We start from the raw sequence: 17,423 nt of genomic DNA, 5'->3' as shown, positions 1-17,423 counted from the left end.
TCCTTCAATGAACCTAGAAGGTGTACAACTTGAAGCAATCAAAAAGTGCTGTAGTTTCCTGTTGTATTCATGAAACTTTCACCATAGTTAAGCTAAACAGTACTAGAAGTTAATATTTAAATCCAAGGAGCAACTGAGTAAATTCAAAGAAGATAAAAAAATCCATGAAAAGCCCTTTAAATTCCAAGATGCTAAATTTAGTTCAAGAAGTTCTAAAAATGATTGGCAGCTAGGAAACAGATTGTCATATATATATATATATATATAAATACATACATACATACATATTTAGACAAACATGCTTTCCTGCACATATACATATATATACACACACATATATTTACAAGAAGCCATTCAGACCTCTATCAGAGAGGATGTGGGTCTCCTTGGCCATAGTTGAACTCTTCCAGAAACTGTTTTTAAAGTAAATATTTATTGTTTTGTTCATGGGATGATATTGGCAGAGGCAGATGAGCCAGGCAGATTTCTCAGTTACAGAAGTCACTGTAAGCTTCAGTTCATCCAGTGATCATGGTATCATAGCAGATAAATTAGAGCCTACAGATACAATTAGTCTGCTTTAGATTTCTTTAGTTTACCTTCTTTTACAGTATACAGAAATAAAAAGACAGACTAGTATGTCTAGGTTTAAGCAGATGTTTCAGGAGATGAATCAACCTGTACTAGTACCTATATTTCCCAAGTCTGGGACAATTATGAGTCAACAAGAGAGCATATTTTGCCTGGGAGTACCAGAAAAACATATTTCCTACATATTAATTCCTTCAGACAGTTATTCTATTTTGTGATTTATTTAAATAGATTTAGATGTAGCATAAACAATGTTGACTGATAAATCCTGGTTGGAGTTCATAAATAAAGATGCATCTTTGAAATAAAATCTGTCAAAGACAAGCCTGTCTCAGACATAGGCAAAGTTTAAATTCAGCTCATGTTCTGCTGAGCTAGCTGCCCAGTTGATCCAAGTAGAAGATGAAACATCCTGTGATTGTTTATCTAAACCTTACATAAACTGCAATTTATTTGCCACTTAATTCTCATAAACACAAAGCTGAGTAAATTTAGGGTTGTGCAATTTTGATGGTCAATGATGAATCCACAACCCAAAGTCTTGGTCACCATATGACTCACTACTGGGGTAGTAGGGTGGCCGTAGCTCCCATACAATCCATCTGTTCTGTTCATGTCTCCTTTGCATGGAGAGCAGCAGGCTTGGAGCAGGCAAGGGATATCTTCCAGATCTTGGAAACAAAGTGCTTGTGTAAGCACATCAGGAGCCAAAGAAGGCCTTACATAATAAACCCCCTCAAAACCAGAGCAGATGCATAGCTGGGCTATCTCTGTCTTCAAATCCAAAGCATGTGTGCCCAGCATATAGAGATCAATCCAAATAAGTGACCAGCAGTGGCATTTTGACAGACATCAGGTGTTTGCATACACAGGATGCAGGCACAAGCACACACACACACCACACATAAATCTCACTTCTCCCTAGGACCATATCTGGGCTGTGCAGCATTTAAGTCTTCCCAAACATTCATGCTGTATTGGCAGTGTTTATTTTGCTGAAGTTCAACAAGGCCAGATGTAAGGTTCTGCACCTGGATTGGAGCAATCCCAAGCACAAATACTGATTGGGCAGAGAATGGATGAGAACAAGCCCTGAGGAGAAGGACTTGGAGGTGGCTGGTGGATGAGAAGCTAAACATGAGTCAGCAATGTGCTCACAAAGTATATCCATATCCTGAGCTGAATCAAAGCAGTGTGGCCAGCAGGATGTGAGTCTGCCTCTCTACTCCACTCTAATGTGATCCCACCTGGAGAGTTGCATCCAGTTCTGGGGTCACCAACATAAGAAGGATGTGGACCTGCTGGAGGAGATCCAGAGGAAGGCACAGCTAAGCAGATTTTTCTGAAGGTCTTCACATCCTTGTTTGCCCTTTGCAGTGGCTGTCTCTTTGGGTATCATGCTCACAAGCTGCTCCATCCCCCCCTCCCCCTCTTATTTCCTATTTCTTTGCTACCTCACTCATTACAGTGACTATTGTCATCACCTTTATACAGAGGGTCCCCAGATCTTTTCTCAGTCCTTAAATCTCCCCCTCTGATCTTTGTTGCATCTTCAAATGTTTCTAGACCTATCCACTTGGAAGCCTTAATTCCATTCCAAGCAAAATCTTTTCGAAAGTGAATGCTGCCCCATCATTCTTTGGCATAGTTGAGGTTCTACCTTCTCAAAAGTATATTTGGGGATTGTTTCCCCTTCTATGAAGAGAGATGGAAAAGGCACATTTCTGGGATGAGACTCTTCTTAGCTATCATAAATGTCCAAAGCAGTCCAGATGCTCATGCCTGATAAAAGTACATTTGCCCCCATCACCCATAGGGCGATCCCCAGGGGTTGCCTGAGGACATTGGCTGCCAGCTGATCTTTACTTATGTGAAAGGAGTCTCATTCAATGTGTGTCACAATGAAATGGTGAGCTGCTTACCCAGTGGAAAAATTCCTGCAGCAGCTTCCATGTCTGAGAAGGGCAGCCCTTATGTCCTCTCACTGCTACACATTTACATCACTCTAGGCTCTTACAGGATGGTGAGATTTATAGGTCATTGATTTATCTCCATATTATCTAATCTCAGTTGCTCATGCTCTGAATTTTATTCAGAATGTGAGCAGCATACTCACAAATTTCTTAGCAAATGTTGAAAGGTGTCACACCTTGGGTAGCATCTAGAGATAAAACAGAAATAAATGTGAATGAAATCTTAAAAACCCCAGCCTTTCTTCAGTCATATGTAATACTGCCCAGCAATGCTGAGTCTTACTCTTGCTTTTAACTGTGACATAAACTGCACATAACAGCACAATATTCTGATGTACTTCTTGAGATGTAACCATGTATGTGGCAAAAAAATTATCTGTCTCCTGGTGGCAAAATCAATTTCTCCTTTGGCTATATAGTAGTATTTATCAGCAATACAGATATTTATTTCACTTATTATCTTGCTGCTCCTGCTTTATAACTACGCTTACTAAAGTGCAGGACACAGAAACACAGCAACATTCATTTTCTCTCACACTACCCTGCAGCACATGTAATTTTGTGCTCAGAACTGGTGAAGATGATGGACTTTCAGTTTGTAGATCACTTGTCTCAAGTGAAACACCCAAATGCTAAAAACCCTGCAAGAGAAGTTTAGGCTTCTAAGCATAGCTTTCAAGGAGAGACACTGTTAGTTGGAGATCTGCAAGTATCTGAGACATCTGCACTGGGTTTGCATATATAACAAAGTCTCTATTCTGACATCTGTAGCCTTCTGGAGCAGCAGCTGAAGGTCAGATGGACAACTCCAGGGCACCATAAGCAGCACTGGATTATTCTGTTTAGCAGTCTGTATTGCTCCTCAGTAGTATGAACTCCCCATGCCATCTTGCCTTCCCTCTCAGGATCCAGCCTTTGGGTCCACTCAGACAGTGGCTTCTGGGAGTCTGGTTTCAAACAATGGTGTGGGTTTATGGAGGCTGGCATCTGTCTCCCAGGAACTAAATTAGTTTCACATCAAGAACCAAGCAAGCAGTGAGATAGCACCAACACAATTTGGAGAAATCTGGAGATTACAAAGCTATCCAACTCTTTTGTTTCCTCCAAGTGGTATGAGTGGCAGGAAAATGTTTAGTTGCAGTAGGGATTTCATTGGTGACATGGAAAGGGGCTGCAAAACACTATCTAACACAGTCCTGTTGCAAGGCATATGCATAATTGTACGTTATTTTTTCCTAATTTTTAGTTCATAGCCTTTCCCTCATCCACTGTGTGGGTCACTTTTTCATAAAAGGAGATCAGGTTGGTCAGACAGGACCTGTCTTTCACAAACCCGTGCTGGCTGGGCCTCATGCTTTGGTTGTCCTGTACATGCTGTAAAATAGCACTGGAGTTGATGTGCACCTTGACCTTCCCTGGCACTGAGGTCAGGCTGACAGACCTATAGATCCCTCTTCCAGCTCTCCTTGTAGATGGATGTCACAGTTGTCAACCTCCAGTCAACTAGGACCTCCCTGGTTAGTCAGGACTGCAGATAAATGATGGAAAGTGGCTCCGTGAGTCCTTCTGCCAGCTCCCTCAGTACATTCAGGTGGATCCCACCCAGCCCCACATAATTCTGTGTATCTGAGAGTGTAGCAGGCTGCTGACCATTTTCCCTTGGAGTATGGGGGCAACCTTCTGTTCCTGATCCCTGCCTCCCAGCTCAGGGGGCTGGATATCCTGAAAACAACTGTTCTTAAGTACCTCAGCCTTTTCCTCATCCTTCATCACTGTTTTCACCCACATCCAATAAAGGATTTTATTGATAATGTACTTAGAGAAACATTTTTATTGTATTTTATGGCAGTAGCCAGATTTGGTTGTAGCTAGGCTCTCAGCCTTCTAATTTTCTCCCTGTGTAACCTCACAATATCCTTATAGTCCTCCTGAGTCACCTGCTTTTTTTTCTAAAGTTCTCTACTTTTCCCCAGGTTCCAGTCAAAGCTCTCTGTTCAAATAGGCTGGGGTTCTTCCCTGCTGAATCAACTTTCAGAATATGGGGACAGTCTGCTCCTGTGCCTTTAGAACATCCTTCTTGAAGAATGTCCAACCTTCCTGTACTTCTTTGCCTTTCAGGACTGTTTCCCAAGGGACTTTGTCAACCAGGCTCCACAACAGCCCAAAGTCTTCCCTCCGGACCCAAGGTAAGAGTTCTGTTGACTCACATCTTACTTCTTCAAGAATTTAAAACTATCACTTCATGATCGTTGTGCCCAGGACAGTCTCCAGCCACCACGTCACCCACCAGTCCTTCTCTGCTCACACACAGCACCTCCAGCGAGGCCCTGTCTGGGTCCCTCACCAGCTCTATCAGGAAGTTCTGCTCCAGGAAGAGAACGCTTCCATGCTGCCTCTCCAGTGTATTGTATTTACAGAAGATCTCTGGTAAGTTCAAGTCCTCCATAAGAGCAAATGCTAACATTTGTGAGTCTTCCCCCAGCTGCTTATGGAATATTTTATCCGCCTCTTCAGCCTGGTTGGCTGGTTTGTAACAGACCCTCACCAAGATATTGTTGGCCTTTCCCAACATGAAGGTTTATGATTCTTACTCATAAACATTCTTTTCATCACCGTCAGCAAACTCTGGAGAGTCAGAACACTCCCTACCATACAGGGCTACCCCACAGCTTTCATATAGGTAGACTTCAAGAGCAAACCAGCAGTACAAGGCTAACAGTGCAGCAATAGACTACAGCTTCCCATTATTCCCCACAGAGCTCAGGAGATTATCCTGACAGTTTGGACTGATCCTCAGTGCTGTTGGAGCAGAAACAAAGTCCAGTTGGAAGCAAAAGATTCGGTATTGGACCCTTAATTAATTAAATAATAAATTACAGTAATATGATTTTCCTCCATGTACATTTTGTTAAAAACACACAGTAGATTTTTAATATGACATGAAACATTTTCAGTAATTTTTATGGCTATGTAGATAAGATAGAATCTTTAGTGTTTCAAAAACACAATCAATGTTTATTTGTTCTCATAAGTAATTTATGGACCCAACAATATTCAACAAAACTTCTTTTTTAACAGATTCTTAATGAGCATCATTTTACAGAAAATCACCAACAAATAAATATATGAAAACAATTGCTTTTGACATCACAATGGTTAAACACATTAAATAATTCATTAAATTGTGCTTTATGCCAATGAAAATCCCTAAGTCTACAAACTACCTTTTAAATAGGAATGGAAGTATATATGATTACTCACAATACAATCTCTCAGTAGCAGAATTCACAAACATTATTGCACATAAACAGAAGGAAAGTTCCTAAAGAATAAAGTAATTTACAACTTATAAATTTTTTCTTTCATCTTAAATATGGCAACTGATGGGAAATCTTTTTTTTCTTCTCTTCCAACATTTATTTGAAATCACAGAGCAAGTGATATGACAAGAGAAAGCCAAGGACATTGCAGGCATGGAACCAATTCCCTCCACAAAATGTAGACAAAGAAAGTATTACAGGAACCAAACTGAAATAAGTGTTACAGTGAAAACTGGGTAGCTTTTTTGAGTGTACTTTTTTTTAACCCGCACATACAGAGGATATTGCCATCAACTCCAGCTGAATGACTTTATTGTGATTGTTCATCTTGTACATAGTATTCCCCACCAGTCTGGAAACAAGATAATAATCCTTATCCCAGACCAGAAAAAAAAAAAAAAAAAAAAAAAAAAAAAAAAAAAAAAGAATAATTCCATATGTATCAGGGAAAGAGCAACAGAGGGAAGAAAAAGTGAGATATGTTTTAAAACAGCAGTGCTCATAACTGATACAAGAGTGCAGATGGAAAACCACATCCCACTAGGGCAAAAGGAAGAATGTGCTAACAAGAAGACCAGCTTCAGAAACATCTTGGTTTAGTCATGGATGTCAAATCTGAAACATCTCCAGACACAAAGGTGATGTGACCTGCCATTTGGTTGAATGGGTATGATACAGTTATGAAGTGTGGCTCTGGATCTTACTTCAATCACTTTTTTCTGTATTTCTCTTTTAAGTGAACAGCAAGTAAACTGCTGTATATTGGGTAGAGTTCCTAGCAAGGCTATGACAGCCTCACTATTAACACAACAGCAATGGAAAATACCCAACATCAGAAATAGTGGGATTATTTTCTCTTGATGGTGAAAAAGGTTTTTACTGTCAGCACTGGTGAGTGGGGAAGAGAGGACAAATTTTCATTCCTTAATAAGACCATAAGGCCAGTGAGTGCTTGGACCAGATATCAAATTATCAGGAGCAAGTTCTAATGACACAGCATGTTTCTTTGTCCACTCCAAGCCTATAGTGAATTATAACTGGAAAAGGCAGTACTGGGAATGTGATGGGAGAGATTAGCAAGTACATCTCCATTACAAAAGAATGAGATTTGTTTCACCACAACAGTAGAAGAAGCCAAATTGCCTTGTTTAAGAAACAAAATAATGCCAAAGAGATGGACAGAAATCCTATAGCATTATTGTGATAAGCTTTAGAAAGAAACATGCTGCTTCCTGATCTTATATGGGCCAGTGTAATTATGTTGAAGTTTATGCTGTCAGAGCAATGAAAACCTGGAATAACAGAGTTATGAAGCAGGATCGTTACTTTGCTTTTGCATTACATTATTTGAGGCACGGTGCCCAAGAGGAAAAAAGCTGCAGCTCTATGTCTTAGAAGTCAGCCAGAAGGTGTTTCCAAACTGCTTTATTTGTCCTGTGATAGGAAACTCTGCTAAGAAAATCAGGATTGTTAGTGCAGTGAGTTTGCTGGATCTCCAGCTGGAGCTGGAGCTAGGGAAGGAGGTGCCAGGTCCTTCAGTCCCAGAGCTCTGGGCAATGTCTTAGCTGATGACTGCCCACTCCACCCAAAAAAAAAACCCAAACTAACAAAAGCAACAAACCTACTCCTGCACAACCAGGGCCATTACATAGGCTCCAGAGGAAAAAAAAATTCAAGAAACCACCTTCAATTTTAACTAAATCCGAAGCGTTATGGAAAATCCTATTAACATACATGCCACAGCACATTACCAGCTCTTCAGGTTGACTCTTGGGAAATGACTGATGAAAAAGGTTAGGCATCACATTAAGATGTTGCCAGACTATTCAAGCTAATGTAAACCACCTAGAAAACGTTTTCAATTTTCCTCATTAGGCTTTGTTTTGTATCAGGCAGAAAGAACAGTCTGGGGAACAGTTGGTGTGCTTAGACAGCTGAAACTGATACTTACAGTCACTGGTGAGGCTCCAGGGAAGTATTTCTCAGCACTGTCTCCTCTCCCTTGAAAAGAAAAAATGCATTTTCTAAATGAAAAATAGGGCCCAGTTGCTGTGAGCAGCATGGAGAGGTGGCCTGCTGAGCAAAGAGTTATGTGAGGAAGGGACAACTTCTTTTTGCACTTAGGAGGAAGAGAAAAGGATGCCCTACAGAACAAAAGATGAGTTGGAATTTATCTTACTTCCTTGCTTACCTTGCTCCTTAATGTGAATTTGGCCTTCCATCTTTCCTTCCACATGGCTGGCTTCTCCCCTGCCCTTCAGGGTCTCCCCAGCACCCTGAACTACCTGTGCTCATGGAAATAAGAAGTGCATCAGCAAATCCTGGAGACTGAGCCTCAGGTGCCAAAAGCATCCTTCCCCTCTCATGCTCTTTGGTCTCCAGCAAGATGTGGCAATGGGAATGGGAAGATGCAACAGTTCCCATCATCCCTGTGCCACCGACCAGAAAGCTTCTTCCCTCCACAGGGCCAGGGCCAGCGCAGCCTAAAGCCCTGGTGCCAGCAGCTAAGATGTCAGATCACTGTGAATTACCTGCACTGTGCTAAAGGTGCAATAGTGCCAGAGAGCCTTAGCTCTTCATGGCCCCACCGTCCTGCAGCCAGGTCACCCAGAGTGAGCTTCAGACCTCAGCTGTAAATATTTCAATTTAAGTCTTGGAAGGTTGGTGTCCATATGTGAGCAAGGTATCGGGGCGCTTCTTTCAGGCAATGGGGATCCAAGCAGCACCATCCAGGAACCCAGGGAGCTCCCCACTCTCCCCTACAGCAGACATCCCATGCTCAGACAGGAGAACAACAATCTTCTTTTTCCCTTCTGAATGTGGAGGTAGGAGAATATGTACATGAACTATGAGTGGAAGGGGTATTAGTGACCAAAACCTGCCACTTCTCATCCCAAAGTAAGACAATGACAATCAGATGTAAAGCAGCATATTGTTAATGAACTACATTGATAATGAGGCATCATCCTGGTAGCTCTCTTCACTTCTTAATGTTATTATGATATTTCATGTTCAATGTATCATTGTGTGCATTAACTTTCAATAGGATCATTAGACTATATTTTTGATATTCTGCATAGAAAAGTAGCAATAGCATTGTCAAAAGAAGAGAAGACACAGCATGCACAAAAAAAAATCCAACTTGGAAATGAAGGGACAAATGTTCAAATTGAGCCTCTTTTTTCTGTAACACATTATTTTTTCAACCAACTGGATAGAAACCTTGAATTTTGAAAACAAGCGAGAAATGTGAATCCACATCAGGTACTCCAGTACTTCTAATTAGCAAATCTATAAGGTAAAAGCCATTCATGCATGCAATAATATACTTTCAGCATCTTGATTTAGCAGCCATGTTGAGGCACTTAGAGAAATTTCCTCCTAATGCTTTACATTTATGCCAGAAGAAGAAGGGAAAAAACTCTTAGAAGACCTATGGTACACAGGACCCTCTTTTTAAAATTTCACTATTAGGAATGGAACAACATAAAATCTTGGAATAAACAGATGCAGTTTAGCCACAAGAATGGAACACATGGAGGAAGAACCCATTGAATAATTTTCTAGACAAAAACAGATACAGATCTTTCATCATGAAAACAATAAATTTACAAAGAATCCTCATATAGAGTAATAAATATCAAGACTTTCCACATATCCATTATGTATCCTATAAAAATGAAAGCTGATTTTTTTCTAGCCACTACTGTAGTTGGAGAGAAAACCAATTTAAACTGTATGCACTCATCATCAATGTATTTTAGCAGACAATATAATAAACCTGCCTACCTTCACAGACAATGTATCTCCAGGCTTTTACATCAAATCTGGAAAATGTCACACTAATGTTTAAGCTTTTCCTTCTCTCTCTTTCCTCTTCCCTGGAGTTTGCTTGACCCCTTTTGTGACTGTGAAGGCAGATTTCATTGCCCCCAGCGAGATAATCTCTGTGATGTGTGCTCAGCTGCCATGTGGACCTCATTTCTCAAAGCTTGCCTTTGCCACACACACTTAGAAGGATGATTCCTACCTGGCCGGCCTCGGTACTCTCAGCACCTGCAGGGAAATAAGCCAGCCCTTCCACTACCTCACCTATAATCAATCTCTCACTGCTGGCCTTTGGAACAGAGCTAGAAGTGCCCCAGTTCAACACGTCCTATGTATTTTTCAATCACCAAATCAAATTCTTCCCTTAATCAAAACACAGCATGTAGATGTTTGAAGGGCAATGTGTGCACCTTCTTAATTTCATTCACTAGAAAGTTATGCACAACAGTACAAAATGAACCAGCTCTCATGTCACAAAAAAACCAAGCAGGTATTTTTCCCCAATTTATCATTCATGCCTGCACAAGTTTTAGTAGCTCACATTGTACAGGGTACATCTGTTAATGCAAAGAATCTCTCTGTCTCTTCAACCCATCCTCGTAGCTTAGGCCTTTGAAGGAAGTCTTTTCTGGCAGGAATCTTATTCTACTGCCATTTAATAACACTAATCAATACCTATTGAGAAAAAAATACATTCTCACTGGCAGAAACCAAGAAAAACTGAGACGAGGGGGAGTTGTCAGACGAGGTCTCATTTAGCAAAGCAGTAGGTCTCCCTTGGCTAATTCCCAGGTAGCCACATTGCACAAACAATCTGATCCTCTCATCGGTTAGGCAAGATGGAGGAGCATCACCACCTTGCAACCTGACTGTTATAATCTTCAGTAACAGCTACTTCTGCTGCCTCTTCCCTTGGCCACTGGTGAGCTCTCTGCTCCCGCAGCAGTCGCCGCTCCTCTCGCCTCTTTAGCCGGTTCTTCTGGTGCTCCTCTTGCTTGGAGTACTGGAAGCGCTGCAGGAACAGGTCTTTTGCATATTCATACAGCTGCATGTCCAAGAAATTCAGCTCCTCTATCCGTTGCCGCACATCCTCGCCGATGTCCACATTTGAGGCCCGCGTAACGTTGAATTGGGTGAACGGGGAAATGAATTTTAGGTTGAATGTCCTCTCAAAGAGATACTGTGTTTTCCTCTGAAATTCCGTCAGCCCAAAGAAGGCCATGTTTTTCAGATTGTTCTTGGCGCTTTGGAGAAGAATCATATTTCTCTCACTCTCATTCATGAAAGTCAGGTTGTAGCAGCCCACCAGGCTGAGGTCTGCCAGCATGCGCACCTGGCGGTTGCTGGCCAAGTTGTAGCTACAATCCATGAATTCCTGTAAGCTGACTCCAGACCAGTCGTCTCCTTCATAACAAGTAGGCAGCTCGTCTGGTGTTGGGCTTCTTCCATCGCACATATGAAGGGAAGTTTTCCACGTCGCACCCCTCTGGACATGTTTCCATTCACTCAAGTATCGTGACACTGGATCCCTCAGCATAGTGATGTAATAGAAATTCCTGAAACATATAATTAAACACAGTTTTAAGATTTCAGTAGATTTGCCTATTTATTCTCCAATAAAACTATTATACTGGCACCACACCCTTCACTTTTTCCAGTGCGATGTAGGCACTTCAGGTGACTCTTTCTGAGACTCTTTCTAAAATCTTCATAAATACTGTGAATAAAATACAAGGTAAATTGGGAGAGAGAGAGAGATGAAATAAAGTAAGCAGTTATCAAAAAAACAGAATTACTTTGCCCTATCAAGTGTTCAGTGATAGTTACTTTACATAGAAACCAATTAACTGAAGTGTGCTCCCCTCTACATTGAAGTATTAACCGCCAGCAATATCAGAAACTGTGTGAAAAGTGATTGAAATAATCCCACAACTTCTCTTCTGGATTGAGACACACATGTCTCAAGATGCACAGGATGATAATCTCTAAAGCACTTGAGCAAAACCTAAGAAAAGATGAAGCAATTTAATGCGGATGGTGCAAGTGCTAAAAATAACACCATGTGGAAGAATGGCATGAGACACCTACTTAAGAAAAACCCTATTATTAAGTGGGTTGGAATGAAGATAATAAGAGACCAAAAATCCATTAATATGACTTAATTTTAGACAAGTGCTTGATTGAAATTAGTTGTATAGTACAAAAGCATTTGTTGGTGTAAGGATTATTATTATTCCATCTACCTGTCAAGAATACAAAAGAGACACCAAGATACATGATCTGAAATAGAGAAAATAACTATGGAGTTCAAATTGTCAGTTCATCTTTTTGCTATTAAATTCAGTTTGTATGTCCTATTTATGGCAATCTGAAAGGGACTGCAATTAAATATGTATTAAGGAAACTATCATATATTGAGGATTTTTTACTGAGGGATGTTTTATTCAATAATAACTCACCTGAGTTATAAGGTGATAACATAAACACAAAGCAAAACTGAAATACTTATGATTTCTCTCAGCTAGAATAACCAAAAGAAGATTCATGACTAAAATTAACACATGATCTGGTACAAAAATAGGCTTGTGAGTTTGCATGACTCATCTTACTGCAAACTACACATTAATAAATCATGAGCCCTAAGATTTCTTAAGAAATTTCTGATCTCAGTACTTTTTCTTCAGCCTGGAGAAGGATGAAGAGACTAAGCTAGAAGCAGAGAAAGATGAAGGAAGAAAGCAGGAAGCAAGCATGCTGAAGACAAGCTACCCTGTAAACAAACCAACATTTTGGAAGTATCATCTCATACAAGAAAAAACTCCAGTAAAATGAAAAATCTCAACATTTTTAACAACCTCCAAGGCAATTAGTTTGCTTTTTCAGGTATCACCCACTTCCTGCCACTAAAGATTCACCATCTCCATGAACCTTAGGTTAATCATAAAAATATTTATTTCCCCACATACTGCTAGATATGCAGATATATTTCCCTGTGCAGGTAAAGCAAAGGGAAACGGGTCTGAATACTTCATTCTTATTAATTCTGAATTTTCCACCCACAGAACCTATATTTTCCAGAATAAGGTTATGAGACTGAACTATGGACTATGTTCTGCTGCAGGGTAATTTCCTGAGCTACAATCTAATGCAGCTGTTTCAATACTTATTTCACAGCAGAAGTTTTACATGTGGAAGGATTTAAATTAGGGAGTGTCATGGATGTATTTTCACTATCACTTGCACTGGAAGCCAAGATTTCTGTCAGCATTTGATGACACTTTGAAGAATGATATTTCCAGAATCATTTGGAGTCTGGAGTTTCTGACCACTGCCCACACATGCACAAACTGCCAAACTGCATGTCACCTGTTTTGGTCCCCTTCAGTTACTTACACCACCCCCATCAACAGGGAACTCAAGAATCACACAAACCTTCATAGACAGGTATTTCTAAAATCCCTCTTCTCCTGCAGAGCAGGAAGTACCAGAAATCCTCCTTTCTGCTCTGCAGGATTGTTCCACTATGAAAAACCAGTCTTTGGCCACTTCAGACACAGCTTTCTCTCCTCAGATTGGATGCTTATCTCATCTAGGCTCTACACTGCATGTATGAGAGCACATTAAGAACTACTTTCCATTTTACAGGGAAAAAAGGCGACACATTTCACAGTTCGCAGATAAAACAGCCCAACTCTCAAACACCCATCAGCTCTGAGCATAACAAGCTGTTGTTGCAACATCCAGCAGGCACTGATAGGATTATGACCAAAGAGATGAAAAAATGGACAAAGACTCGGAGGCAGTTGCAAATATCTACGTCAACAAAGATGGGGCATTGGCTTAGTCCTTGTATTGCTGCTCTTCCTCTCTTCAGGTAATTTTGGATGTTAACAAGTGGTAACAGACAGATTTAAAAGTTGCTCTTGACAGTTATTTATACCTCTAATAATAGTTCTGTCTTTCCTCACCCATCTCCAGCAGCCCCAGTCAGGTATGACTCAGAGCAACAACAATTAACAAAAATACCTCCTTTGCATCAATCATTTCCCTTTCATCCCTGGATATGTAAATGTGTTTGATGTGCAATAAACAGGAGTACAAAGCAAATGCATGGAAATGAGAACAGTACAACTTTGGTCAACATCCGCAGCTTCCCTTCTGCATGCCGGGCCAGAAACCTTCGTCAGCCTGCTGCTGCTGCTCCTTGTGACTACCTAACTTCTGCAGCTGTGTTCACTGCCCAGATAAATCTGCTGCTGGTTTCTGCAGCTTCCAGGGAGTTGCCTTCTTGTGTTATCCACTGAATGGCTTTTTCATGTGGCAGACAACCTTTAACAGCAGCTTGACATACATTTTGTTTCTGAGGGGCTGAAAACTTACACTGCATTCACAGTTTAAACATTCTGATTAACCTTCTGGCTGTGACCCTCTGTCACCCTTTTAATCAATCTGTGGTTGGAAGACCTTAAGATTTTTTCCACCTAATCCTGGACACTGTCCAGATGACACTGTTACATGCTACCCCTTGATGGGGGGATGCTACACTAAAGTTGTGCACAAAAGTTTCCTTTCAGGGAAAAGCGTGTCACGTCTCCAGAATAATGATATAAATAAAAACACTAATGCCATGGACATTTGTTTCAGTTGGAAAATTCTATAAATTTTAAAATTATTTTAGAAAATTGTTTTCAAATTGTTTTCAAATGTTGAAAACAATTTGAAAACATTTATGGAATAATTATAGAAGAATTTTGGAGGCCTCAGTGCCTCATATACAATTCAATCACACTGGGAGTAGCTGGGGAGTCAGCTCATAATAAAGACAAGAAGCAAGTTAAAAATACAAAACAGGATATGGCCTTTCTTCACTGCTCAGTAAAATAGCATAAAGTTAGCTAAATACTGAATATGCTTGAGCCACTCTGAATACAGATGTGCACTTGTTCTTATTGGTGTAAATTACCCTCTTGCATCACCCATGCTCACACAGACTTACAGCTATGTTAAATTCAATGGCTACCCACTGTGCTAAATACTGAGCAAAGAATTAAGTAATGACTTCTGTTATCCTGTTTGTCAAAGCAAATTCATCACAGACTTCTTGGCTTTATTTTTATAGACTCCCATCATCGATTGCTGAAACTACTGCCACAGGTACCCTCAGTGCTTAAAGGCTAGCCAAAAAGAATATGCTGGTATGTCAGGGAGAAGATATTTTTCAGAAAATATTCCAAATTATTTAAAACCCATACAAGTTATAGCTATGTAATATGTTTATGTAATCAATATTTATGTCAATGACAGAAAAATGTCAGTAAATGCATAGGTGTGAGTTTGCCAATGTATCTTGTGACTGTCTCTACAAACACAGACATGTAAGAACATTTCAAACATTAGCCCACTAGCTGCAGTATTAGCTCCTCCTGAAAGGAAACTTCATGCAGCTTCCCCAAATTAAGCAATCTCCTTTTGAGCATGATGTACTGAAACTAATGGATTATTGAAGTTGTCACTATGGGATAGATGATTTTTGGACAAGTGATGATCACGGCAAGGGCCTGATGATTCATGCAAGGGCTCAAACAAACACCAGTGTGAAGTGTGGGCTGCACACTGTTATTTACACTAGAATTATGAAGTACTTGGTAATTCCTAAGGCTCTAGTCCTACTTGCATGAAATCCAATCTCTTCATTAGCATTAGGCAAAGAAAACCTTTAATTAAAAGAACAGATAAAATGAGCTTCTAGTTATAACATAAGAACATGTATTCCTTCCACATTATAAGATATTTTAATATAAATACTCTAATCTTACATTAATCCTTCAATAGTATTGCACTGGTTTAGAAATTAATTTCAGAGGAGCAGAGTCTGCTATAAGCAGAAGTGATCCCAAACCAGGGCATTTTGCCTCTTCTATCACCATGGAACAGATGTCCCAGCTGAGGGAGATTTACTAAATACGTGAAGGATCACTGCACACTGAGAACAGAAACATCCTATAGGGCCTCCTGGGCAAGAAGGATGAATGGCGTCTTCATAAAAGGAGAACAGCATGCTCATGACAGCGGATGCAGAGACAGAAGAATATTTGAGGTGGAGGAAAAGAGTAACCAGAGAATATTTTGGAAAACACTAGCAGACGGAAGAAAGAAAAGCCCAAGTGACTGAAAAAATCCAGGCGTAGCATAAAACTATCCACCTTTTGCTTCTTCCTGGTAGAAAGGAAAATAAAAGCCCTGGTCAAGTTTATGTCCCAAGTGGAGATAAGTTAGTAGCTTTAATTGTGGAAGTGAGTGTGCTCCTGAGGAAAGGTGTGAAATACCCACCAAAAGCCATCCTGTCAGCACACTTCTGCACACTTCCACAATGGAGCCTGTGGCAAGACGAAGGTTAAGTAGGATCAACATTATGTGAACAAAAGCTTTAGTTTTTGTTCCAGGTTTTATCCTGAAGCCCAAATTCTCACAGTCTGTAAGAGTTAGCCCACAATCACTAACCTCTCTTTGGGCAAAGTATCGTCAATATGGGTAATAGTGAAAGGAAGAGGGTAAACAAATGAAACAAAGGTAAATATAATGCAGCACACATACAATTAGGGAATAAGAACATGCAACAGGAATGACTGGGGAAGGCAGAAAGCAAAGAAACATTGTCAGGCTGATCTGAACTGGTCAAAGTCACTCTAGTGTATCAGCATGAGGCTGGCAGCATTTCTGGGCAGAGTGTCTCTGCATCCATGGTGTGTTTAATTTACAGATAAGCTGCTCAAAATAACAAGAACAGACTGTAAACTTATCCAGAACAATGGCACGGTAACGAAAATCTATGAAACAGTGCATGAAATATATGCATGTCCATCTGTCTGCAGGAAACATCATACAGCTCAGCCACCAAGCCAGACAGATAAACCCTAGCTGTCCCACAAACTTCTGCAAAGATAATAGCAGGAGCACATAGGCTTCTTAAGCTTAGTGTCTGTCACACGATGCTAGACACTATGATGGAATGGTTTTCTAAGAAATCCTTTACATAAGTTTGTGAGCTTAATATTATTATCTGTCCTTTCAGGTTTTCATGGGTTTCTTTACAAGTCTGTTACTGAAAGAACAGACACCAGCATTAAAAAGTGAAGGTTTATCTACTCTTACCACATGCATCACCTGCTCAGCATGTAGCAAAAGCATTTAATTAGCGGTTTTCTCAGAGGATCTGAGCACTCACCACTTCTGCATTTATCTGGGGTGATGAGCACTTCACTTAAAACAGTGGCTGTAATATTCTATAGGCACTCCACATTAAAGGAGAACTTAGCATAGTTAAACAAAAGAAAAATAAAAAAATCCCAACTTTAATTTTGACATATAAAACTACAACATTTTATATGTGCCTCATTATTCCATCTAGATTTTGTCCCATGGCTCTGAATCCAACTGGACTAAAAACTGGCCATTGTTTCCTATTTCTGAGTTGGCCACAAGTCTCTGTTGGTTAAACCTGGCATAAAGAGCAGCTAAATCCAGATGACATGCCTGCTCAGAGAAGGGACTGGATGCTGCTTTCAGGGTAGGACACCTAATTGCAGTGGTCCACATATGAGCTATGCATCAAGGCAAGCTCTGAAACCAGCAGGGAGCTGCTCAGCACAGGCAGTGATGTGTGTCTGGCCATGGCAGGGGCCACCTTTGGCATGAGCTGCATCCCTTTAGA

General features: G+C 40.4%; 1 protein-coding gene across 1 annotated transcript in view; it reads right to left on the bottom strand.

Moving 5' to 3' along the window:
* Positions 1–5,402: 5,402 nt before the first annotated feature.
* The window catches only part of HS6ST3 (heparan sulfate 6-O-sulfotransferase 3), a 271,228-nt gene continuing 259,207 nt past the window's right edge, over positions 5,403–17,423 (bottom strand). The window contains exon 2 of the mRNA XM_021530300.3: positions 5,403–11,268. Coding sequence (XP_021385975.1) covers positions 10,563–11,268 — 706 coding nt within the window. The 3' untranslated portion in view covers positions 5,403–10,562. The remainder of the gene's footprint in view (positions 11,269–17,423) is intronic.

Source organism: Lonchura striata, chromosome 2, assembly GCF_046129695.1.
Source record: "Lonchura striata isolate bLonStr1 chromosome 2, bLonStr1.mat, whole genome shotgun sequence".
Lineage (NCBI taxonomy): Eukaryota > Metazoa > Chordata > Aves > Passeriformes > Estrildidae > Lonchura > Lonchura striata.
Note: the sequence above shows the minus strand (reverse complement) of the source record. Positions and strands in the feature narration are given on the sequence as shown.